We start from the raw sequence: 25695 nt of genomic DNA on the forward strand, positions 1-25695 counted from the left end.
AGAGATGTGTATTGTCTCCAGACAGGACAGCCAGTGAGATTTTGCAAGTCCAGGCAAGTTGTGGGGGTTACCGATAGTGTGACATAAACCCAAGATCCCGGTTGAGGCCGTCCTCATGTGTGCGGAACCTGGCTATCAGTCTCTGCTCAGCGACTCAATCTCCACATCATGATAGAGATAAAAACAGGGAAAAACAGAAAGAGATACAGAATCAGAGACAGAAACAGAGCCAAAGACTGAGAAAGACACAAAGAGAGGTAGAGAGTTAGAGGAAGAGAGAGAGCAGGAGAGACAAATATAAAGCAACAAAGTGAGATGGAGAAACAACAGAGAAGGAGGTGCTGGAAGTCTTAAAGCGCATCGAGGTAGATAAATCCCCAGGACCTGATGAAGTGTATCCCAGGACATTGTGGGTGGCTAGGGAGGAAATTGCGAGTCCCCTATCATCGATAGTCACAGGTGAGGTGCCTGAAGATTGGAGGGTGGCAAATGTTGTGTCTTTGTTGAAAACTTTTGTTTAAACTTTGTTTAAAAAGAGCAGATATCCACTCCATCTGACGAAGGAGCAGCACTCAGAAAGCTAATGGCATTTGTTACCAAATAAACCTGTTGGACTTTAACCTGGTGTTAAAACTCTTACTGTGTTTAAAAAGAGCTGCAGGGAAAAGCCTGGGAACTACAGGCTGGTGAGCCTCACATCTGTGGTGGATAAGTTGTTGAAAGGTATTTTGAGAGACAGGATCTACAGGCATTTAGAGACGCAAGGACTGACTAGGGACAGTCCGCATGGCTTTGTGAGTGGAAAATCATGTCTCACAAATTTGATTGAGTTTTTTGAAGGGGTAACCAAGAAGGTAGATGAGGGCAGTACAGTTGATGTTGTCTACATGGACTTTAGCAAGGCCTTTAATGAGGTACCACATGGTAGGTTGTTGCAGAAGGTTAAATCTCATGGGATCCCGGGTGAGGTAGCTAAATGGATACAAAATTGGTTTGATGATAGAATAAGTAAGAGTTTTACCAACAACAGGTTAAAGTCCAACAGGTTTATTTGGTAGCTAATGGCATTTGCTACCAAATAAACCTGTTGGACTTTAACCTGGTGTTGTTAAAACTCTTACTGTGTTTACCCCAGTCCAACACCGGCATCTCCACACCACTTGATGATAGAAGCCAGAGGGTGGTTGTAGAGAGTTGCTTTTCAAACTGGAGGCCTGTGACCAGTGGTGTGTCTCAGGGATCAGTGCTGGGCCCACTGTTATTTGTCATTTATATTAGTGATTTGGATGAGAATATAGGAAGCATGGTTAGTAAGTTTGCAGATTATACCAAGATTGGTGGCATAATGGACAGTGAAGAAAGTTATCTCGGATTGCAATGGGGTCTTGATCAATTGGGCCAGTGGGCTGACGAATGATGGAGATGGAGTTTAATTTAGATAAATGCAAGGTGATGCATTTTAGTAGATTGAACCAGGGCAGGACTTACTCAGATAATGGTAGGGCGTTGGGGAGAGTTAAAGAACAAAAAGACCGAGGGGTACATGTTCATAGCTCCTTGAAAGTGGAGTCAGAGGTGGACAGAGTGGTGAAGAAGGCATTCAGCATGCTAGGTTTCATTGGTCAGAACATTGAATATAGGAGTTGGGACATCTTGTTGAAGTTGTACACGACATTGGTGAGGCCACATTTGGAATACTGTGTACAGTTTTGGCCACCCGATTATAGAAAGGATATTATTAAACTAGAAAGAGTGCAGAAAAGATTTACGAGGATGCTACCGGGACTTGATGGTTTGAGTTATAAAGAGAGGCTGAATAGACGGGGACTTTTTTCTCTGGAGCATAGAAGGCTGAGGGGTGATCTTACAGAGGTCTATAAAATAATGAGGGGCATAGATCAGCTAGATAGTCAATATCTTTTCCCAAAGGTAGGGGAGTCTAAAACTAGAGGGCATAGGTTTAAGGTGAGAGGGGAGAGATACAAGAGGGTCCAGAGGGGCAATTTTTTCACACAGAGGGTGGTGAGTGTCTGGAACAAGCTGCCAGAGGTAGTAGTAGAGGCGGGTACAATTTTGTCTTTTAAAAAGCATTTAGACAGTTACATGGGTAAGATGGGTATAGAGGGATATGGGCCAAATGCGGGCAATTGGGACTAGCTTCAGGGTTTAAAAAAACAGGCGGCATGGACAGGTTGGGCCAAAGGGCCTATTTCCATGCTGGAAACCTCTATGAGGTAGAGAGCACGATCCAATGGGAGAATTATATAGAGGGAAAGTTAGAAAAATAGAGAAACAGAGAGAAGAAAACAGAGCAGGAGATAGAGAAATAGAAACAGAGACACAGAAAGAAACAGTGAAGATGGAAAAGTAGAGTTTGCGTAGAGACAGAGAGAGAAAAGCAAAGTTGGATAGTGAGGGAACGAGTGTGAGAGACATTGAAAGGGATAGAGGGAACTAGAGGGATGAGAGAAAAAAGCTGGAGGGAATCAGGGAAAGAAAGAGTAGGAGACAGAGTAAGAGTCGTGAAGACAAAGAGCAAAGCAGAGCCAGAGTAGCGGAGAGAGAGCAAATCAGACACAGTGTCAGAGACAGAGATGGGCAAAGAGATAGTACAGTAAGAAGTCTCACAACACCAGGTTAAAGTCCAACAGGTTTATTTGGTAGCAAATACCATTAGCTTTCGGAGCACTGCTCCTTCGTCAGATGGAGTGGTCTCTGTTCTCCAACAGTGCACAGACACAGAAATCAAGTTACAGAATACTAATTAGAATGCAAATCTCTACAGCCAGCCAGGTCTTAAAAGGTACAGATAATGTGGTTGGAGGGAACATTAAACACAGGTTAAAGAGATGTGTATTGTCTCCAGACAGAACAGCTGGTGAGATTATAAAAGACCAGGGGTAAGCTGTGGGGGTTACTGATAATGTGACATAAATCCAACATCCCGGTTTAGGCCGTCCTCATGTGTGCGGAACTTGGCTATCAGTTTCTGCTCAGCGACTCTGCGCTGTCGTGTGTCGTGAAGGCCGCCTTGGAGAACGCTTACCTGAAGATCCAAGGCTGAATGCCCGTGACTGCTGAAGTGCTCCCCCACAGGAAGAGAACAGTCTTGTCTGGTGATTGTCGAGCGGTGTTCATTCATCTGTTGTCGTAGCGTCTGCATGGTTTCCCCAATGTACCATGCCTCGGGACATCCTTTCCTGCAGCGTATCAGGTAGACAACGTTGGCCGAGTTGCAAGAGTATGTACCGTGTACCTGGTAGATGGTGTTCTCACGTGAGATGATGGCATCCGTGTTGATGATCCGGCACGTCTTTGGCCCAACTTGTCCTGAGGAGAACAGTGACCATGACACCACACAACCCTGCCACAGCAACCTCTGCAAGACGTGCCGGATCATCGATACGGATGCCATCATCTCACGTGAGAACACCATCTACCAGGTACACGGGACATACTCTTGCAACTCGGCCAACGTTGTCTACCTGATACGCTGCAGGAAAGGATGTCCCGAGGCATGGTACATTGGGGAAACCATGCAGATGCTACGACAACGGATGAATGAACACCGCTCGACAATCACCAGGCAAGACTGTTCTCTTCCTGTGGGGGAGCACTTCAGCAGTCACAGGCATTCAGCCTTGGATCTTCAGGTAAGCATTCTCCAAGGCGGCCTTCACGACACACGACAGCGCAGAGTCGCTGAGCAGAAACTGATAGCCAAGTTCCGCACACATGAGGACGGCCTAAACCGGGATGTTGGATTTATGTCACATTATCAGTAACCCCCACAGCTTGCCACTGGTCTTGCATAATCTCACCAGCTGTTCTGTCTGGAGACAATACACATCTCTTTAACCTGTGTTTAATGTTCCCTCCAACCACATTATCTGTACCTTTTAAGACCTGGCTGGCTGTAGAGATTTGCATTCTAATTAGTATTCTGTAACTTGATTTCTGTGTCTGTGCACTGTTGGAGAACAGAGACCACTCCATCTGGCGAAGGAGCAGCAAGCTCCGAAAGCTTATGGTATTTGCTACCAAATAAACCTGTTGGACTTTAACCTGGTGTTGTGAGACTTCTTACTGTGCTTACCCCAGTCCAATGCCGGCATCTCCACATCAAAGAGATCGTGGCAGAGAGAGGAAGACAAAGTGTGAGAGAGGTAGAGTGACAGAGTGAAAGTGAGAGAGGTGGATTGACAGTGTCAGAGAGAGAAAGAAACAGAGAAAGACAGGCGATACAATGAAAAGCAAATGTAGAAAGATCAGAAAAAGAAATAGGGATTGATGGAGAAAAATAGAGAAGAGAGAAAGATGAAAAAGAGTAAGTTAGCGACACATAGAGATGGAGATAAACAGATAGATAGAGACAAAGCTGTGGAGACAGCAAAAACACAGAGGGTTAGAGAGGAAACAAATGTGAGAGAAAAAGCACCAGATAGACAGAGCACCGGAGAGAAAGTAAGAGCAAGTAAAATAGAGAATGAAATAAAAAGAGATGTGGAATGATGTACAAAGATAAACCATGAGGAGAACAGAGTGGAGAGAAAAAAATAGAAAACTAAATAGAAGAAGAGAAAGGTAGAAATGGAAATAGGGAGAGAAAGACAGAGAAACAGAGAGAGACAGGAATGGAGAGAAAGATATTGAAATAAAGAAAGAAAAATGGGAGAGGGAGATATACATAGGTCACGAGATTTTTACAAAGAGTTGGAGCGAGAAAGTGAGTCCGAAGGAATGCAGATGAGAGGAGACAAAAAGAACAAAATGGGCCTGCAAAGAGACAGAGAGGAAAGAGACATAGAAAGACACAAAGTGATGGTATGAGGGACAAGAGAGAAATACAAAGTGAAAGTGACACAGATACAGATAAAAAGAGAGAATCAGAGTCAGAAAGATAGGCACAAGAGTGAGATTGACAGTACGAGCAACTGAGGAAGACAGAGTGAAAAAGTAGGAGTTAACAACAGAGAAGGCTAGCAGGGAGAGGCTATCTGATAGACACAGTGAGAGTGGGAAAATGAGATTAAAACAAAGTGGCTGACACTGTTTCAGGTGTATGGAAATACTTACTCAGTGTCTTGTCTCACTGAGAGGCTTTATTGAACTGGTCTTAGGATGTTTGCTTCCAAAGGCAGCCTTATGGCATAGTGATAGTGGAAAACTAGATGTGCCAATCAGACTGGTTATATTTAAGAACCCAAACATCCCCCTTCTCCCAGCTAACAAAAGGCACATTTGCATGCATGATCCTGTGTGACTGTGAGTTACCCAAGTTCCCCACCACACACTGTTCTCATGTGTTACCATCTGTTTGTTCGACTAGTCAGTTTCTGCACATACAATGCAACTTTAAATTCTGCTGGTCTCTTAATGATCCATGTGCACATTGACATTGGCTTGTCCGTCTGGGTGATGTTCTTTGTCTGGAGAGTGTCGTTCCTGTGGAACCTGTTGCCTTGGTCACTGTTACTGTTCCTTTGAAATTGTTGAGGGCATGTGGACCTCTGGGATTAATGGTAGTTCTGTACTCAGTACAGATGGTGAGATCCCTTCTCCTGACCATCCGTTTGCAGTGAGGGAGCAGCTTTGCCAGTTAAGCCTCATTGCCTACAGTTCGCTTGTAAATCTGGTTGAGTTTTTTAACTCCCATTTTGAGTTGCGAACTGTGGGTCATTCTTTCTTCCTGGTAGTTTTGTGTCGTCTCTGCAATTTGTTTGTCCTGATTTCGTACAGCTTGGTTCATTGAGGATTTTCAAACTGTTTCACCGATATATAATGAGCTGGAATTCTACCCTTCAAACCTTAAAGTTCAGCTCCGATGCAAATATTTTCCAGTAGAAATTGCCATTTACCTTCAGCTCATACACTTCATTGTAATGAGGTGATCGGCAACTGATGCGCTATTCAGACACGAGGCTTGAAGCTCAGTAAATGAAAGGCTTTTATTTACTGTTAACGAAGCTACCAGAACTTATATACACTATCCCAGACTGAAGGGGTCCCAGCCAGAGCAGGGACTCTTATACCTCTCCCAGGAGGCGGAGCCCGACTGGGATGTGCCATAACACTACAGTACAAAGGTGTAACAACCCCACCCTAACCCCAACAGCAACAATAGCACAATCCAACAGTAACATATGTACATCCTTGTAGTACTGGCCAGCCCCAGGCTCAGCACTATCCAGTGGGAACCAACGATGGTTCACCACATTCACCCCTCCTTTGAGAACAAAGGCCGGCGGGGTACAAAAAAACAGAATAAAGTGTCAGCAGTCTATAAGTTCAGACGGTCAGGGGGACCGCACCGTCGTTGTGACCTCCTCAATACCGGCGGTGACACCGGAGTAGGCACTTGCGGTGGCGTTCTCCCCAAAGCGGCATCCAGCTGTTCTTCCACGGACTCACAGGCCGGTTGACCCTGAGGTGACGGTAGTCCAGGGGATCCTGACACGCCCTGCGGTGGCGACCATCTTCTGGGCTCAGGCAAGCTGTACATAGGAGTAAAATGGTTAAGCAATGGTCCCGATGCTGCCCGCGCCGTGTCCGGGGAAGAAACAAGAGATAAAGGGTTTGTTACAGGGGGTATGGGAGCGACAGGGGTTGCTACGTCCCCTACTGGCGCCAGGTCTCGGATCGAGACCGTGTCCTCTCGCCCGTCAGGGTATGCCACATAGGCATACTGAGGGTTGGCGTGGAGGAGATGGACCTGTTCGACCAACGGGTTGGACTTGCGGGCCCTTACATGTCGTCGCAGGAGGACGGGTCCTGAGTACGTCAACCAAGATGGTAATGAGGTCCCCGAGGAAGACTTCCGAGGGAATGAGAACATCCTCTCGTGGGGAGTAGCATTGGTTGCCATACACAGGAGGGAGCGAATAGAATGGAGCGCATCAGGGAGCACCTCTGGCCAACGGGAGACTGGAAGACCTTTTGACTTCAACGCCAGTAAGACAGCCTTCCAGACTGTAGCATTCTCGCGTTCCACCTGTCCATTACCCCTAGGGTTGTAGCTCGTGGTCCTACTAGAGGCAATCCCGTATGAGAGCAGGAATTGCCTCAAGTCATCGCTCATGAACGATGAGCCCCTGTCGCTATGGATGTAGCCGGGGTACCCGAACAGGGTAAAGAGATCACGGAATGTCTTGATAACCGTGGCAGCGGATGTATCAGAGCAGGGAGCAACAAAAGGGAACCGAGAGTACTCATCAATGATATTGAGGAAGTACACATTCCGATCTGTTGAGGGAAGGGGGCCCTTAAAATCGACACTCAGTCTCTCGAAGGGACGAGTGGCCGTGACTAAATGTGCCCGGTCAGGTCGGTAAAAGTGCGGTTTCCATTCCGCGCAAACCCGACAGCTCCTTGTTACTGACCTGACGTCCTCCACCGAGTAAGGCAGGTTGCGGGCTTTTATAAAGTGGTAGAGCCGAGTGACCCCAGGATGGCACAGGTCATTATGGAGGGTGTGCAAACGGTCCTCCTGTATACTAGCGCATGTTCCACGCGAGAGGGCATCCGAGGGCTCATTGAGTTTCCCTGGACGATACATGATGTTGTAGTTATAGGTGGAGAGTTCAATTCTCCACCGCAAGATCTTGTCATTCTTGATCTTGCCCCTCTGCGTGTTGTTAAACATGAACGCCACGGACCGCTGGTCCGTGATCAGGGTGAACCGTTTTCCCGCCAAGTAATGGCGCCAGTGCCTGACGGCCTCCACAATGGCCTGGGCCTCCTTTTCCACCGCTGAATGCCGTATTTCGGGGCCTTGGAGGGTGCGGGAAAAAAATGCGACGGGCCTGCCCGCCTGGTTAAGTGTGGCAGCCAGGGCGAAATCAGATGCATCGCTCTCCACCTGAAAGGGGATGGACTCGTCTACAGCGTGCATTGTAGCTTTCGCGATGTCGGCTTTCAATTTATCGAAGGCCAATCGGGCCTCTGGCATTAAGGGAAAAGTCGTGGACTTAATGAGCGGACGGGCTTTATCCGCGTAGTTGGGAACTCACTGCGCATAATAAGAGAAGAAGCCTAAGCATCTTCTCAGTGCTTTTGCACTAGCAGGTAAGGGAAGTTCAGAAAGGGGGTGCATACGGTCTGGATCAGGGCCAATGACCCCGTTTTCCACCACGTATCCTAGGATGGCTAAACGGCGCGTACGAAACACACACTTCTCCCTGTTGTAGGTCAAGTTCAGGCGAGATGCAGTGCGTAAGAAGCTCAGGAGGTTTGTGTCGTGGTCCTGCTGGTCATGGCCGCAGATGGTGACATTATCCAGGTACGGGAAGGTAGCCCGCAGCCCGTTCTGGTCCACCATTCGGTCCATAGCACGCTGGAAGACCGAGACCCCATTGGTGACACCAAAGGGAACCCTGAGAAAGTGATACAAGCGACCACCCGCCTCAAAAGCCGTGTATTGTCGGTCCTCTGGGCGAATGGGGAGTTGGTGGTAAGCAGACTTGAGGCCTATGGTGGAGAACACCCGGTACTGCGCAATCTGATTGACCATATCAGATATGCACGGGAGGGGATACGCATCCAGCTGCGTATATCGGTTAATGGTCTGACTGTAGTCAATGACTATCCGGGGTTTGTTCCCGCTCTTGACCACCACGACCTGCGCTCTCCACGGACTAGCACTGGGTTGTATGACCCTTTCTTTGAGGAGCCGCTGAACCTCAGATCTAATGAAGATCCGATCCTCAGTGCTGTAACGCCTACTTTTAGTCGCGATGGGCTTGCAGCCTGGCACAAGATTCTGGAACAAGGAGGGTGTGGTGATCTTCAGCGTCGAGAGGCTGCAGGCGGGGCGCGTTGGGCAATTTGGAGGCTGCTGCTGTTTTCCCACTGCCAGTGAAGGGAGTGGCCCACCGTACTGTAGGATTACACTCCTCAAGTGGACCATGAAGTTTAGTCCGAGAAGTATTGGCGCGCAAAGATACGGCAACACAAGGAGCTTGAAACGCTCGTAAACTGTGCCTTGCACCTTCAAGGTTACCACGCAACTCCCTAGCACGGTGACAGACCGGGACCTCGATGCCATAGAGATTGTCTGTTTGGCAGGTTGAATCCGGAGTCCACACCGCTTCACAGTGTCTGGGTGGATAAAGCTCTCAGTGCTCCCGCTGTCAAACAGACAATAAATCACGTGGTCATTTACCTGGATATTCATCATAGATTTGTCAAGTCTATGAGGCTTGGCCTGGTCCAGGATGATCGACGCCACCGTTGGTTCATGAGCGCCACTGCAGGCAGCTGAAGTCGATGAGGAGGACCCCTGCTGGTCGTTCGTGGTCAGTGTCGACCAACATGGCTGCCCCCATGAATCGCACGTGGGTGAGGGCGCCAAACTCAGCGACCCCTGGTGGTCATACTCCTCCGACTCCGTCGACCGTAATGGCGTCGTCCTGGTCTCGCACGTGGACGAACCCTGCGACGACTTCGACGACAAAGACCAGAGCTCTGAAGAATCGCAGGCCGCACTGCCGTTCCTGGGTTTAGATCGGCACACTTTTGAGTAATGCCCTTTTTTACCGCATGCGGTGCACAACACAGCTTTAGCGGAACACTTTTGCCGAGTATGCTTCGCTCCTCCACAGAAATAGCACCGCGGGCCACCCGGGGCTGCTGCTGTCGTCTGGCCCGAATGGGAGCACGCCATTACACAGCATTTCGAACCCGAGGGACAAGGAGGGATTTGCGACTGCTCCTGCCACGTTGTCTCCACATGGTCCTCCGGATATAAAACTAAGCTTTTGGAGGCCGACTCGAGCATCTCTGCTAACTCGATGGCCTGGGTAAGATTAAGGTTACCCTTCTCCAACAGTTTAAGTTGAATGTACGACGATCCGACCCCGGCCACAAACGCATCTCGGGCGAGGTCGTACATGCTCTGCTCAGCCGACACAGCTTTGCAGTCACAGCCCCTGGCTAGCTGTAGGAACTCGTTCGCATAGTCCTCCATCGTTTCGCCAGACTGCCGTCGTCGAGTGGCTAGGAGGTAACGAGCGTGTATCTCATTAGGTGGTTTGGTATACCGCTTCTTTAGAAGCTCGAGGGACTTAGGATAATTGGTGGCCGCACGGATCGCGAGGTAGACAGTGTCGCTTACCCACGCATGGAGGACCCGGAGTCTGTCATCATCTGTGGTGACCGCTGCGGAGGCTGCCAGGTAGTCTTCGAAACACTTCAGCCAGTGGTCGAAGGTGTTAGAAGCGCCCACCGCACGTGGATCTAGCGTAAGGCGTTCCGGCTTCAGAATTTGCTCCATACTCTCTCTTTTTTTTTCTCGACGAGAGTTTAACGACAGTAAATAAAATTGATGCGCTATTCAGACACGAGGCTTGAAGCTCAGTAAATGAAAGGCTTTTATTTACTGTTAACGAAGCTACCAGAACTTATATACACTATCCCAGACTGAAGGGGTCCCGGCCAGAGCAGGGACTCTTATACCTCTCCCAGGAGGCGGAGCCCGACTGGGATGTGCCACAACACTACAGTACAAAGGTGTAACAACCCCACCCTAACCCCAACAGCAACAATAGCACAATCCAACAGTAACATATGTACATCCTTGTAGTACTGGCCAGCCCCAGGCTCAGCACTATCCAGTGGGAACCAACGATGGTTCACCACAGCAACATCTTGTGGTTTACTTAAATATTATCTCCCTTCTCTGTCTGTCTCATCTTGGAGTCTTTTGTTTCCTTCTCTCTGGATTCTTTCTCTGCCCTTTCTTTGTGGTCCTTTTTGTCCTTTCTCTGTTGACATATCAAGCGTTACCAGTGCAAGCTTTAGACTTGCTCCAGCCGTAATGAGTGACTGTGATCTATGATCTGGAACGCGAGATCTTCCTTCTTGCCATTGCACTGGGCTGGCAGACTAATCTGTCCTCTCAGTATCGTGCCACTATATAAATACAAATCTTACTTTTGAGGGTTTCATTTTCAACCACTTTGCACAGATCTGTGATAGTCATTATGTTGCATGATGCACCTGTGTCTAACTGACATTTCTTGCTCTAGCTTATGTTTCACAAGTTCTGCATTTCGGCACATGTCTATCACTCTTTCTTTAGCATCAGTTCCTAATTTTTCAGTAGACTTATTCTCACTGAGGGGCCTCTCACTCCCCTCGGTTTAACCAACTTAGCTATCCAAATTCACATGATGCGGCCAGCTGTGTTGCAGCTGTCACGTACTGTTTAATGGGCTCTGAACTCTGTGTTGAATACATATTGTTCATACGTAACATTAATCCAAGGTTCAAAATGTGTATTCAAGATATCCAAAATCTCTGACATCTGCTTTACCTGCTCGCCAGTTAGATTTAAGGTGGTATGCACTTTCTAACAATCCCTCTGCAGCAGTGTTAGGAGTGTGGCTACTCTTATGGGTTCAGGTTTGTTAATTAAATGTGTTGCAACCTTATACTTTTGCCACTATAAGTGAACAAACTGCCAGTTTGCATCATTTTGAATTCCAACTGGAGATGGGAATAGAAAATTTACTGTCGCTATTTTACTCGTGCAGTAATTTATTGCAGCCATTGTCTGTTTTCCTTTGTCCTTTTCAGCAGCATTTTGTTTGCAAATTTTAACTTTTTTGTGTTTCCTGCATTACCACTGTCTTCTCTGCATCATTTCCAGGGTTCAAAAAAATATTTGTTCTTCACTTCCTGAAACCATGTATAAGGATATCTGTACGTGGGAAGTATCTTGTCTCAGTTAGAGGCTTCGTTGACCTGGTCTTAAAATGTCTGCCTCCAGAGGGAGCCTCGGGGCAAAATCACATAATTATAGAAACGATAGAAATGATTGCTCCCAATCAGACTTGTTATATTTAAAATGTCAACTGACAGTGTCATAGTGGAAGAGAGAACATTCCAGAAAGGCAGAGACTGAGCTAGTGACAGATAAAAATTCACATTCCCCTCACACTGTCACACTCCCCCCCCTCACACTGTCACACTCCCCCCCCTCACACTGTCACACTCCCCCTCACACTGTCACACTCCCCCCTCACACTGTCACACTCCCCCCCCTCACACTGTCACACTCCCCCCCCTCACACTGTCACACTCCCCCTCACACTGTCACACTCCCCCCTCACACTGTCACACTCCCCCCTCACACTGTCACACTCCCCCCCCTCACACTGTCACACTCCCCCCTCACACTGTCACACTCCCCCCCCTCACACTGTCACACTCCCCCTCACACTGTCACACTCCCCCCTCACACTGTCACACTCCCCCCTCACACTGTCACACTCCCCCCCCTCACACTGTCACACTCCCCCCCCTCACACTGTCACACTCCCCCTCACACTGTCACACTCCCCCCTCACACTGTCACACTCCCCCTTCACACTGTCACACTCCCTCCCCTCACACTGTCACACTCCCCCCTCACACTGTCACACTCCCTCCCCTCACACTGTCACACTCCCCCCTCACACTGTCACACTCCCCCCTCACACTGTCACACTCCCCCTCACACTGTCACACTCACCCCTCACACTGTCACACTCCCCCCTCACACTGTCACACTCCCCCCTCACACTGTCACACTCCCTCCCCTCACACTGTCACACTCCCCCTCACACTGTCACACTCCCCCCTCACACTGTCACACTCACCCCTCACACTGTCACACTCCCCCCTCACACTGTCACACTCCCCCTCACACTGTCACACTCCCCCCTCACACTGTCACACTCCCTCCCCTCACACTGTCACACTCCCCCTCACACTGTCACACTCCTCCCTCACACTGTCACACTCCCCCCTCACACTGTCACACTCCCCCTCACACTCTCAAACCCACTTCACACTGTCACATTCCCCCCTCACTCTGTCACACTCCTCCCTCACACTGTCACACTCCTCCCTCACACTGTCACACTCCTCCCTCACACTGTCACACTCCCCGCTCACACTGTCACACTCCCCTCACACTGTCTCACTCCCCTCACACTCTCACACCCCCCCTCACACTGTCACACTCCCCCCTCACACTGTCACACTCCCCTCACACTCTCACACCCCCCCTCACACTGTCACACTCCCCCCTCACACTGTCACACTCCCCTCACACTGTCACACTCCCCTCACACTCTCACACCCCCCCTCACACTGTCACACTCCCTCCCCTCACACTGTCACACTCCCCCTCACACTGTCACACTCCCCCCTCACACTGTCACACTCCCCTCACACTCTCACACCCCCCCTCACACTGTCACACTCCCTCCCCTCACACTGTCACACTCCCCCCTCACACTGTCACACTCCCCCCTCACACTGTCACACTCCCCCCTCACACTGTCACACTCCCCCCTCACACTGTCACACTCCCTCCCCTCACACTGTCACACTCCCCCTCACACTGTCACACTCCCCCCTCACACTGTCACACTCCCCCCTCACACTGTCACACTCCCCCCTCACACTGTCACACTCCCCCTCACACTGTCACACTCCCCTCACACTGTCACACTCCCCCCTCACACTGTCACACTCCCCCTCACACTGTCACACTCCCCCCTCACACTGTCACACTCCCCCCTCACACTGTCACACTCCCCCCTCACACTGTCACACTCCCTCCCCTCACACTGTCACACTCCCCCTCACACTGTCACACTCACCCCTCACACTGTCACACTCCCCCCTCACACTGTCACACTCCCCCCTCACACTGTCACACTCCCCCCTCACACTGTCACACTCCCCCCTCACACTCTCACACCCCCCCTCACACTGTCACACTCCCCTCACACTCTCACACCCCCCCTCACACTGTCACACTCCCCCTCACACTGTCACACTCCCCCCTCACACTGTCACACTCCCCCCTCACACTGTCACACTCCCCCCTCACACTGTCACACTCCCCCCTCACACTCTCACACCCCCCCTCACACTGTCACACTCCCCCTCACACTGTCACACTCCCCCCTCACACTGTCACACTCCCCCCTCACACTGTCACACTCCCCCTCACACTCTCAAACCCACTTCACACTGTCACATTCCCCCCTCACACTCTCACACCCCCCCTCACACTGTCACACTCCCCTCACACTCTCACACTCCCCCCTCACACTGTCACACTCACCCCTCACACTGTCACACTCACCCCTCACACTGTCACACTCCCCGCTCACACTGTCACACTCCCCGCTCACACTGTCACACTCCCCCCTCACACTGTCACACTCTCCCCTCACACTGTCACACTCACCCCTCACACTGTCACACTCCCCCCTCACACTGTCACACTCCCCCCTCACACTGTCACACTCACCCCTCACACTGTCACACTCACCCCTCACACTGTCACACTCACCCCTCACACTGTCACACTCACCCCTCACACTGTCACACTCACCCCTCACACTGTCACACTCACCCCTCACACTGTCACACTCACCCCTCACACTGTCACACTCACCCCTCACACTGTCACACTCCCCGCTCACACTGTCACACTCCCCGCTCACACTGTCACACTCCCCCCTCACACTGTCACACTCCCCTCACACTGTCACACTCCCCCCTCACACTGTCACACTCCCCTCACACTGTCACACTCCCTTCACACTGTCACTCTCCCCTCTCACACTGTCACATTCCCCTCACACTGTCACACTCCCCCCTCACACTGTCACACTCCCCCCTCACACTGTCACACTCCCCCCTCACACTGTTACACTCCCCCTCACACTGTCACACTCCCCCCTCACGCTGTCACACCCCCGTCACACTCCCCCTCACAGTGTCACATTCCCCCTCACTCTGTCACACTCCCCCCTCACTCTGTCAAACTCCCCCCTCACACTGTCACACCCCCGTCACACTCCCCCTCACAGTGTCACATTCCCCCTCACTCTGTCACATTCCCCCCTCACACTGTCACACTCCCCCCTCACACTGTCACATTCCCCCCTCACACTGTCACACTCCCCTCACACTGTCACACTCCCCCCTCACACTGTCACATTCCCCCCTCACACTGTCACACTCCCCTCACACTGTCACACTCCCCCCTCACACTGTCACATTCCCCCCTCACACTGTGACACTCCCCCCTCACACTGTCACCTCCCCCCTCTCACTGTCACACTCCTCCCTCACACTGTCACATTCCCCCCTCACACTGTGACACTCCCCCCTCACACTGTCACCTCCCCCCTCTCACTGTCACACTCCTCCCTCACTCTGTCACATTCCCCCCTCACACTGTCACACTCTCCCCTCACACTGTCACACTCCCCCTCTCACTGTCACACTCCTCCCTCACACTCTCACACTCCTCCCTCACTCTGTCACATTCCCCCCTCACACTGTCACACTCTCCCCTCACACTGTCACACTCCCCCTCTCACTGTCACACTCCTCCCTCACACTGTCACACTCCCCCTCACACTGTCACACTTCCCTCACACTGTCACACTCCCCCTCACACTGTCACACCCTCCCCTCACACTGTCACACTCCCCCCGTCACACTGTCACAGATCTTTATGGTTAGCTTAAGGATCAGGTAAATATTCATATTCCTTCTTGTACTTTGCCCTATGGGTGGTAGGCAAACATGGACCTCCACTGAGTTGGTCCATGGGGCAGCACGGTGGCACAGTGGTTCGTCCTCCTGCCTCACATCACCATGGATCCGGGTTCAATTCTGGCCTCGGGTGACTGTCTGTGTGGAGTTTGCACATTCTCCCCATGTCTGTGTGGATTGGCCATCCTAAATTGCCTCTTTGTATTTCAGGATGTGTAGGTTAGATGGATTAGCCATGGTAAATGCTTATGTCTACAGGGCTGGGTAGGGATAGGGCCTGGATAAGATGCTCTTTCAATTCCCGGCTTGGGTCACTGTCTGTGTGGACTTTGCACATTCTCCCTGTGCCTGCGTGGGTTTCCTCCGGGTGCTCTGGTTTCCTCCCACAGTCCAAAGCTGTGCGGGTTAGAACATAGAACATTCCAGCGCAGTACAGGCCCTTCAGCCCTCGATGTTGCGCCGACCTGTTAGGTTGATTGGCCATGCTAAATTGACCCTAGTTTCGAGCGGATTATCAGGGTAAAAATGTGGGGTACGGGGATAGGGTGGGATTGTTGTCGGTGCAGACTCAATGGGCCAAATGGCCTCCTTCTGTACTGTAGGAATTCTATGATTCTGTGAAAAAGAGGAATAGAGAAAATAATGATTTGCAGGCAAAGCCCACAGTGAAAAGAATTCTTATTTCATGTGAGTCCAGAATCAGTGTCCAATGAGGCATCCTTTTATGGAAGTCTGCAGGTTGAAAACCAATGCTGGATAATTCACTTTTCCAGTGAAGTTGACTTCACACAAGAAGATAGACACACGGGGAAGAACCATTCCTGTAGGCAATGGTACAGAGGTTCCACTCGAAACAGGGTCGATGGGCCATGCATTGTAGCTGGTCAGAGTCCTTTCTTGTGTTGCTCCTTGTGTGCAGTAAAATGGCAGCCTGGGTTTTGCAGTTCCACAAGGCCCTGGAGGAAATTTTGAGTTCACGTTTGCCGTGAACAGCAACGTGGGCCCAGAATACCATGGGAACCGGAAAACACAATTCTCCCCAGTGATGTAATGTGGGAATCTAATTTAAACATATTTTAATATAATTAGCAGGCTTCCCCACCATTTGTTCCTCCTGGATTAAAGAATTCCCTTGTCGCTGATGTGACGTCACGCCAGTGAGGTTCACGACATAGAATCATAGAAACCCTACAGCACAGAAAGAGGCCATTCGGCCCATCGAGTCCGCACCGACCACAATCCCACCCAGGCCCTACCCCCATATCCCTACATATTTACCCACTAATCCCTCTAACCTACGCATCTCAGGACACTAAGGGCAATTTTAGCATGGCCAATCAACCTAACCCGCAGTGGTTAGCACTGCTGCTTCACAGCTCCAGGGACCTGGGTTCGATTCCCGGCTCGGGTCACTGTCTGTGTGGAGTTTGCACATTCTCCCCGTGTCTGCATGGGTTTCCTCCGGGTGCTCCGGTTTCCTCCCACACTCCAAAGATCTGCGGGTTAGGTTGATTGGCCATGCTAAAATTGCCCCTTAGTGTCCTGAGATGCGTAGGTTAGAGGGATTAGTGGGTAAATATGTAGGAATATGGGGGTAGAGCCTGGGTGGGATTGTGGTCGGTGCAGACTCGATGGGCTGAATGGCCTCTTTCTGTACTGTAGGTTTCTATGATTTCTATGATCTTTGGACTGTGGGAGGAAACCAGAGCACCCGGAGGAAACCCACGCAGACATGAGGAGAACGTGCAAACTCCACACAGACAGTGACCCGAGCCCGTAATCGAACCTAGGTCCCTGGAGCTGTGAAGCAGCAGTGCTAACCACTGTGCTAACGTGCCGCCCACCTCCAACAGCTTCAACAGTCGAGGGGGAAGAAAGGTAAGTTCAGCCCCAGGGAAGAGGGGCGTGCCCGGGCAACCTGGCTGTGCAAGGGTGGCAGGGACGGGCCGTCTGGGGAGCTCGATTGGGCGGGGGGGGTCCCCATATGTGTGGGGTTGGTTGACCCAGTGCCACTGGGGCCGGGTTCTCCTTTTCTGTGGTTGGGGGAAGGGGGTTGTAGGGAAGTTCTGCCTTAATGCAGATCAGGGCACCCTTTAAAAGTTGGCTGGCTCTATTGTTCTGTGTCACAGACAGACATAGTTTCAGCCATATTTAAAGGTCATTGTCCAGTTTTTAAAATTTAAGAAATTAGCCATGAGAATATCTATATATATTTTATTGAAATATATCATGTGAGATCTTAATTCCCTGATACATCTGAATTTTTGTAGCTGTGCTGTAAGGCTGTGTTTTGTTGGAGCTGATATTCTGGTGCTTGTGTATATGTAAATAGGCATGACGAAATTCATTTTCATTCACTTCACTCATCACTTTGGAATGATGTTCAAAATTCTGATGGGAAACAATTTTGCCTTCTTAATCATCCATTCTACCAACATCTCTATCACTGATTAAACGTATTAGTAAATTGACTTTTGCAATTATCATATTCCCACAAGGTCTGAGCTCATACATATGTATGAGTGGTTACACCTTACCTCTCTCTCTGAGATGTTCTGGGAATCTGTGAAGTTTGACCAGTTCCTGACCTGTTTCATATTCAGGAGCTGCCTCACCTTCTCCCCGCCCCTCTGGTTGGGCCACACCTCCACTCAGCTCTGTAGAAGGAATTGGGTTTATGAGTGCTTCGGGCTGGTCTGATCTTCCTCCAGGGTTCTCCAGCTGTTCGTCTCAGCCAGTGAGAGACGTGTGGATTTAATTTTGCCTGGTCCAGCCTGAGTAACTCAACATGGCTCGCCCGAATGGAGCCTGGCCCCATCCTGGACTCCTCCAGCTCGCGGTCTTGCTGCAAGTCATCTGCTTGTGTTTAACTCAGGTAAGTTCAGGGAGACAGCAGTTGAGAGCAAAGTGATTTGCTGCAAAGTTTGGTTTGGCCGAATTATTTCTTTCATAAAATGCCTTTCAGTTTTTGATTAATGGAATCTCTTTCATAATCTCTGTCGTTTGTCGATCTTTACTTACTTTCTGCTGTTTCCTTCATATCCACCCCTCTGTGGTCACTTTACAGTCAGTCACAGTAGGGAGAAGACTTGACAGAACCCTAAAGTGATCACGAAGGGCCAGGCTCTATGTTTGGACTGTAAATTTGTCCTGAACTAACAGGAGCAGGATCCATTATGTACCCCCAGCTGTTAAGAAATTCCTTCAGTGTTAGGAGAAAATTTAAATCTTACAGAAAATAATTCATCCTCACTGAGCTCCCAGTGTGAATTCCTTAAAACTCCCTCACCAACTCTGCACTAGTTTAAATGAAGAGTAACCAGAATGCTGGATCAGGTGAAAGTGGTTCAGAAGCTATTGAATGTGTGTGCCTGTGCTGTGAGGATGTGGATGGCTGGTAGGTCCAATATAAGATTGCACTGTGAGCTGTGAAATCCTCAGCCTGGAACACTGAGTGTCTGCACACAGTACTGGCAGAGCCACTGCCACACATTTAGTTTAGGAATCGGTGCCACAATAAAACAAACTCAGCTGAAGTTCCAAATCACTGCCTGGAACCCACGAACAAGATTGTGGGAAAGTCTCCTGCTGTACATCAGAACATTCCCAAAGTGTCAAACTAATTATTCTATACTGCTGTCGCTCTGATTGTTTATCAATTTAAAAAGTAATCCTTGGATAACATTTCATAAAGTATAATTGTCAATTTCTCTGCCCCACTCCTGAGTCGTTTTCTGTTTGCAAAGCTATCAGTGTAATCTAGTTTCTCCACTGTTTAATACTTTCTGTCTTTTACTTGCCAGGGTCCAATAGGTGAACAGCGTGTAGTGGGTTCGCCGGGCCCAGCTGGGGTTCCTGGATCAGACGGGATAGATGTGAGTGTGGATATGTTTCCAGGAGGGGGTTTAGACAAAGAGCCACATTGTCCCAGGTAGCAGACTGCAATGGCTGACGACAGAGGGAGCTGCTGTACCAGCTCACTCTACATCTGACTGTCTCAGTGATTCGGGAAAATTCATTTACATTTTATCCATTAATATTTAATAAAAATCAACAAATTTAAGCAAATTCCATTTGCATTTTCTTTTAGTACAATGCCTGTTTGAACAGAAAACTAAGTGGCAAACTCTGTCAACGGCACGGTGGCACAGTGGTTAGCACTGCTGTCTCACAGCGCCGAGGACCCGGGTTCAATTCCCGGCTTGGGTCACTGTCTGTGTGGAATTTACACATTCTCCTCATGTCTGCGTGGGTCTGTTCCGGGTTCTCCGGTTTCCTTCCGCAGTCCAAAGATGTGCGGGTTAGGTGGATTGGCCGTGATAAATTGTTCGTTAGTGTCAGGGGGACTAGCTAGGGTAAATATGTGGGGTTACGGGAATAGGGCCTGGGTGGGATTGTTGTCGGTGCAGGCTCGATGGGTCGAATGGCCTCCTTCTGCATTGTAGGATTCTATGATTCTATGAACACTCTGGGAGGCAAGTGGTTCAGAGAGTGAGATGGCGAGGATTGTCATTGCGAAAGTTTGAGGGTTTTCACTTTAAACCACAAAGCATACGGATTAAAACCAGGAAAAGGGGCAACCTAGATATTCATAATTAATCTAATTAAGGCAAAACGAGTTGGATGGAAAAGATACAGTTGTTCAGTAGCTTTAGGAGGTGTCATTGCATTAAATTAATCAATAAAATGCAAATCATTGCATTCAGGGATTCATCAAAACCTGAATCTTGTTCATAGTTTAACTGGTTTGTAATTCCTGGGCCTCAAAGTGACCGGTTAAAAGGTATCTTGAGAGTTTAACTGCACCACAGTGTAATTCCATGTTAGAGCTGGAAACTTAAAGAGTTAGGAAAGTGTACAATGGAGAGAAGATTATACTTGAACTGATCCTGAAGCAAAGTTTTTCTAAGGGTTCTCCTGATGTAGTAACAGGATGTCTATCCTTTTTCTAGGGAGATCGTGGACCCGCTGGGCTCCCTGGACCAGCAGTAAGTGACTCTCTTCAATTCATTTGAAATCTGTGTCTTCAACATTATTGGAGAAAGATTATTTTATCATTTCCATTGCAAATTAACAAGAGCGTTAATTTTCACTGTATTTAGGGAGTAAAAGGTGTTCCTGGTGACCCTGGACCAGATGGACCTCAAGGTGACCCAGGATATGATGTGAGTACTTTCTGGAGAAGTGGCATTGCGATAGTTTTTAGTTGGACAGTGACTGTATTTATGAACGACTGCACTGCTTGCTTCTCAGGACAGTTCAGGTGCTGTTAAATATATTCTGCGTGTGAGTCTCTGTGCCCCTCACTTTGCCTATGAAAGCAGCCAGAGTCTAGAAAAGTGCTGGAGCAAGAGACATTCTCAGGGTGAAAGATTCCGAGTTCTTGGATTACAAAATTTAACCTGATCTCTAACTAATTCAACCCTGTATTTGAGAACTTATTCTGCAAACATCCCCAAACTTGGGATAGACGTCTGAACTGCGTACATTCCATGTACTGAAATCTGCATTGTGTATACTCCACACACTGAGAATGAGGATCTGCATTGTGTATACTCCATATACTGAGAATGAGGATCTGCATTGTGTATACTCCACACACTGAGAATGAGGATCTGCATTGTGTATACTCCATATACTGAGAATGAGGATCTGCATTGTGTATACTCCATATACTGAAAATGAGGATCTGCATTGTGTATACTCCATATACTGAGAATGAGGATCTGCATTGTGTATACTGCACAGACTGAGAATGAGGAGCTGCATTGTGTATACTCCATATACTGAGAATGAGGAGCTGCATTATGTATACTCCATATACTGAGAATGAGGATCTGCATTGTGTATACTCCATATACTGAGAATGAGGATCTGCATTGTGTATACTCCATATACTGAGAATGAGGATCTGCATTGTGTATACTGCACAGACTGAGAATGAGGAGCTGCATTGTGTATACTGCACAGACTGAGAATGAGGAGCTGCATTGTGTATACTGCACAGACTGAGAATGAGGAGCTGCATTGTGTATACTGCACAGACTGAGAATGAGGATCTACATTGTGTATACTGCACAGACTGAGAATGAGGAGCTGCATTGTGTATACTGCACAGACTGAGAATGAGGAGCTGCATTGTGTATACTGCATATACTGAGAATGAGGATCTGCATTGTGTATACTCCATACACTGAGAATGAGGAGCTGCATTGTGTATACTCCATACACTGAGAATGAGGAGCTGCATTGTGTATACTCCATATACTGAGAATGAGGATCTGCATTGTGTATACTGCACAGACTGAGAATGAGGAGCTGCATTATGTATACTCCATACACTGAGAATGAGGAGCTGCATTGTGTATACTCCATATACTGAGAATGAGGATCTGCATTGTGTACACTCCATATAGTGAGAATGAGGAGCTGCATTGTGTATACTCCATATACTGAGAATGAGGATCTGCATTGTGTATACTCCATATACTGAGAATGAGGAGCTGCATTATGTATACTCCATATACTGAGAATGAGGATCTGCATTGTGTATACTGCACAGACTGAGAATGAGGAGCTGCATTGTGTATACTCCATATACTGAGAATGAGGATCTGCATTGTGTATACTCCATATACTGAGAATGAGGATCTGCATTGTGTATACTCCATATACTGAGAATGAGGATCTGCATTGTGTATACTCCATATACTGAGGATGAGGGGCTGCATTGTGTATAGTCTACAAATGTTGGAGATCATTCTGGGAAATGACCTTCATCCCCCCCACCCCCCACTCCCCGCTTCCCGCCAATATCCAACAGCCAGATGGTCACTGAACACCTCATCTCATTTCGTGCAGAGAAGATGGACCTACCTCAATGTGATGGATGAAGTACTATTTCTATTCCAAATTAGGGGTCTTTCTTCTTTTGAATTTGGAATTCCACCTCTACATTTCATGTCAAATAGAGGTGAACATTAGTCAGGATGCTAGTCCTGATGGGTCGTGCTTGTGTATTTGCAGTTCACCAATCTCACCCTTATCCAGCTTGTCACATCTTGGGAGTACAGCTAGTAATGTGAACACTTTGACCAAGGGCAAACCACCTGGTCCCTGGGGATCTTTATTTCGCTGAACATAAACAATTAAGTGCAGTCTACATTCTTAAACTTGGATGAATTCAAGGGACACAATTATGTTTACAGTCCCAATCATTATGGGATTATTACATAGTTTGACACAGTGGGTAAGAATGTGAAAAGTTGGATTCTTGAACTTTTCAGTTCAGGCTCTGAAACTACAAGTTGATTGAGGACCACATATGCAGAATCCAAGAGTTGACCTGCAGGATTATGGGGAAAGAGTGGGGGATTGTGGATGAATTGGCAGCCTTTCCAGAGTCATTGAAAGCAAGATGGATAGAATGGCCTTCTTCCATGCTGTATGATTCGAATGAAAGGGAAAATGATTGGTCAGCTTTCAGTAATCTTCACCATTGTGAATGTGATGCAGCATATCAACAGAGCAACCAGTTTTGTTTCCATTGGACACTTATTTGGTGTATTGCTGGCATTGGCAGAATGCTAGTTTTGGCACTGGACTTGTCCCAAGGAGAAGTTTAACCTTCAGTGTATTGATTGAAGGCCACATTGAAAGCTGAGGATGGGCAGTGGTGAATGAAGCTGCTTGTCTCCTGGCTGCTGTGGGAGGTTTGAATATATGAAAAATGACGAACAGGAGCAGCCTGTCCACACTGTTGTGATACGTTACACATCACGACTCACTTCATAGCTCACCTGAATGAGACTGAGTCATTTCCTAAGAGAGATGAAAACACAATTAAGAACACAAATTAAGTGGGAAGAAAGAAACCTGGCAATCCCTCTCCGACTCCTAAAACAATGCAACCTCTAACTAATTTAAACTGTGACCCCTTTGATGAAAGGCCCCAGTACTGGACACCACCAGTTAAAAAGAGTGGGGGAGAAGATGAGGTCAACAGAGACAGATTAATGGGCGGGATTTTACGGCCTTGCTCGGGCGAGGCCAACAGAGATTTCCGTTCTGGGAACCTCGCCCGCCCTGATTCCGGAGTGGGTGAGGTGGTAGAGTTTCAATGTTTAGATGACCCCAAGGTTGATGTAACTCCAATGATTGTAGGATGGAGATAAGGGAATCTTATCCACAATAAGTCTTATCCACAATCTTGATTGAAGTTCCTGAGGATGAATGAATTGGGAATAGGACACAGCGTAATGAGTTTCAACACCAAAAATGTGAAGAAATGAGGAAGAGTGTTTCGGATGGCATATATGAGACTTGAGAGATACAAGAATCCAGAGTAAATCTATTAAAAGGCAGGTAAAAAAAAGAGTTTTTGTTTGTGAATGTTTCAGTAAGATGTAATAAATTCTCAGTGAAAAATAAACCAGATGACATTCTTCACTCACTCTGTAAGGATAGACTGGATTCAGTGGCAATCTGTCGGAGTGAGCAGACTCTGACACGGTGACTCAACATTTCACATGTGCTGTTGCTAAAATCGAGACAGCAGCCACAAAAGCTTTCAGTGCTCTGGGAGGAATCACAAATAAACCGAAGAGTGAAGACAAAGAATGTAAGAGATTCCACTGCAACAGAAAGATCTTGTGGCCTGGACAATCCAGAAAGGGTGGAAGGGAACCTGTTTTTCAGCAGCTTCACCCATCTCAGAGAAGTAGTTCTGAGTTAATTTGGCAATTGTCATTTATATATTGAAATCATTACTGGGAACAACGTTTTAGAATTGGCAGCTTCAACATTTCAATGATGCGACTTTTGTTGATAATGACTCAGTATGAACATAGCCAAGGCTAATAATTCTGTATTTCTATAAGTGATCAAAGGGGAGTAGAGATACTGGGTAAGATGAAAATAAATAGAAAAGAGATGCTAAATAATTTGGTATCACTCCAAGTTAACAAGGTCCAGATGAGAATATGTCCTAGATTGCTGAGGAAAGCTGAGGTGCAGGTAGAAGAAGCTTTGGCTGTAATCTTCCCATACTCCTTGGGTATGGGACTGGACTTAGAGGCCTGGTGGACTGAAAATGTTATATTTGTGCAAAAAGAGGCAGAGTGATAAAGCTGACAACTAAAGACCAATCCTGTTAGGGATTAGAGAACTTGCAGCTGGTATTGTTTTCATACAGCTGCTGCCATTGTCCAGCTAGGTGGTTGCGGTTGTGGGTTTGGAAGGTTCTGGCATTTGACTAGGTAGGTGCTTGCTGGCCAGCTCGACATGCTGGGCTGAAGGGCTTCTTTTTGTGCTATAAAACTTTATGGATGGGATTTTCTGGCCTCGCTTGCCCCAAAATGGGAAATCCTGCCTGAGGTCAATGGACCATTCCATGGCCTGCCCTTTACCTGCTCCGATTCCCATGGTGGGCGGGATGGTAAAATTCACCCCTATGACTCTAATCAGTCTATTATCAGTTGTGGGAAAACAACTCAAGACCATTGTCAAGTCCAAATTAATTTTCACTTGGAGAAGCAGTGGGTAAATAAGGAAAAGGCAATTTGAAATTGTTAAAGGCAAATCATGTCTTCTGACCTGAGTTGAGTTCTTTGAGGAAATAGCAGAGAGGGCTGATGAGGGTAATGATGAGGGTAGTAGATGTATATGTGGAGGCATTTGATAAACAACTGCATAAGTAGAATTATTCAAAAATACCTCGAATTAAAGGCTTGGTGGAACTTGTGTAGGCAATTAGCTCAGGGTAGAAAGGCAGAGAGTGGTGATGAATGAATGATTTTCTGACTGGAGAGAAGTTTGCAATGGAGGCTCCAGAATCAGTATCAAGACCATTGTTGTTCTTGTTATATGTAAATGACGTGGATTTGCGTATACGGGGAATACACATTCAAACCTTGTGGATGATACAAAACCTGCCAGCCTAGTGAACAGATTTCAGGAGAATACAGATAATCCAATGAAATGGATAGACACATGGCAGATGAGACTTATTGTGGATAAGTGTGATATGCCAGGGGCAGAGCAATGTGCAGAGGTTGGATAATCTACATGCTGTTACAAGAGCAGAAAGACCTCAGGGTGCATATTCAGAAATTGTTGGTCGGCCAGTTA

General features: G+C 48.0%; 1 protein-coding gene across 1 annotated transcript in view; it reads left to right on the forward strand.

Annotated features, from left to right (window-relative positions):
• The first annotated feature begins 18228 nt into the window (after positions 1-18228).
• col9a2 (procollagen, type IX, alpha 2) overlaps positions 18229-25695 on the forward strand; it is a 203448-nt gene continuing 195981 nt past the window's right edge. Inside the window, exons 1-4 of the mRNA XM_078237704.1 lie at positions 18229-18442; positions 19371-19442; positions 20520-20555; positions 20670-20732. Of these exons, the coding sequence (XP_078093830.1) occupies positions 18356-18442; positions 19371-19442; positions 20520-20555; positions 20670-20732 (258 nt within the window). The 5' untranslated portion in view covers positions 18229-18355. The remainder of the gene's footprint in view (positions 18443-19370; positions 19443-20519; positions 20556-20669; positions 20733-25695) is intronic.

The sequence above is a fragment of the Mustelus asterias genome, chromosome 21 (genome assembly GCF_964213995.1).
Source record: "Mustelus asterias chromosome 21, sMusAst1.hap1.1, whole genome shotgun sequence".
Classification (NCBI taxonomy): domain Eukaryota; kingdom Metazoa; phylum Chordata; class Chondrichthyes; order Carcharhiniformes; family Triakidae; genus Mustelus; species Mustelus asterias.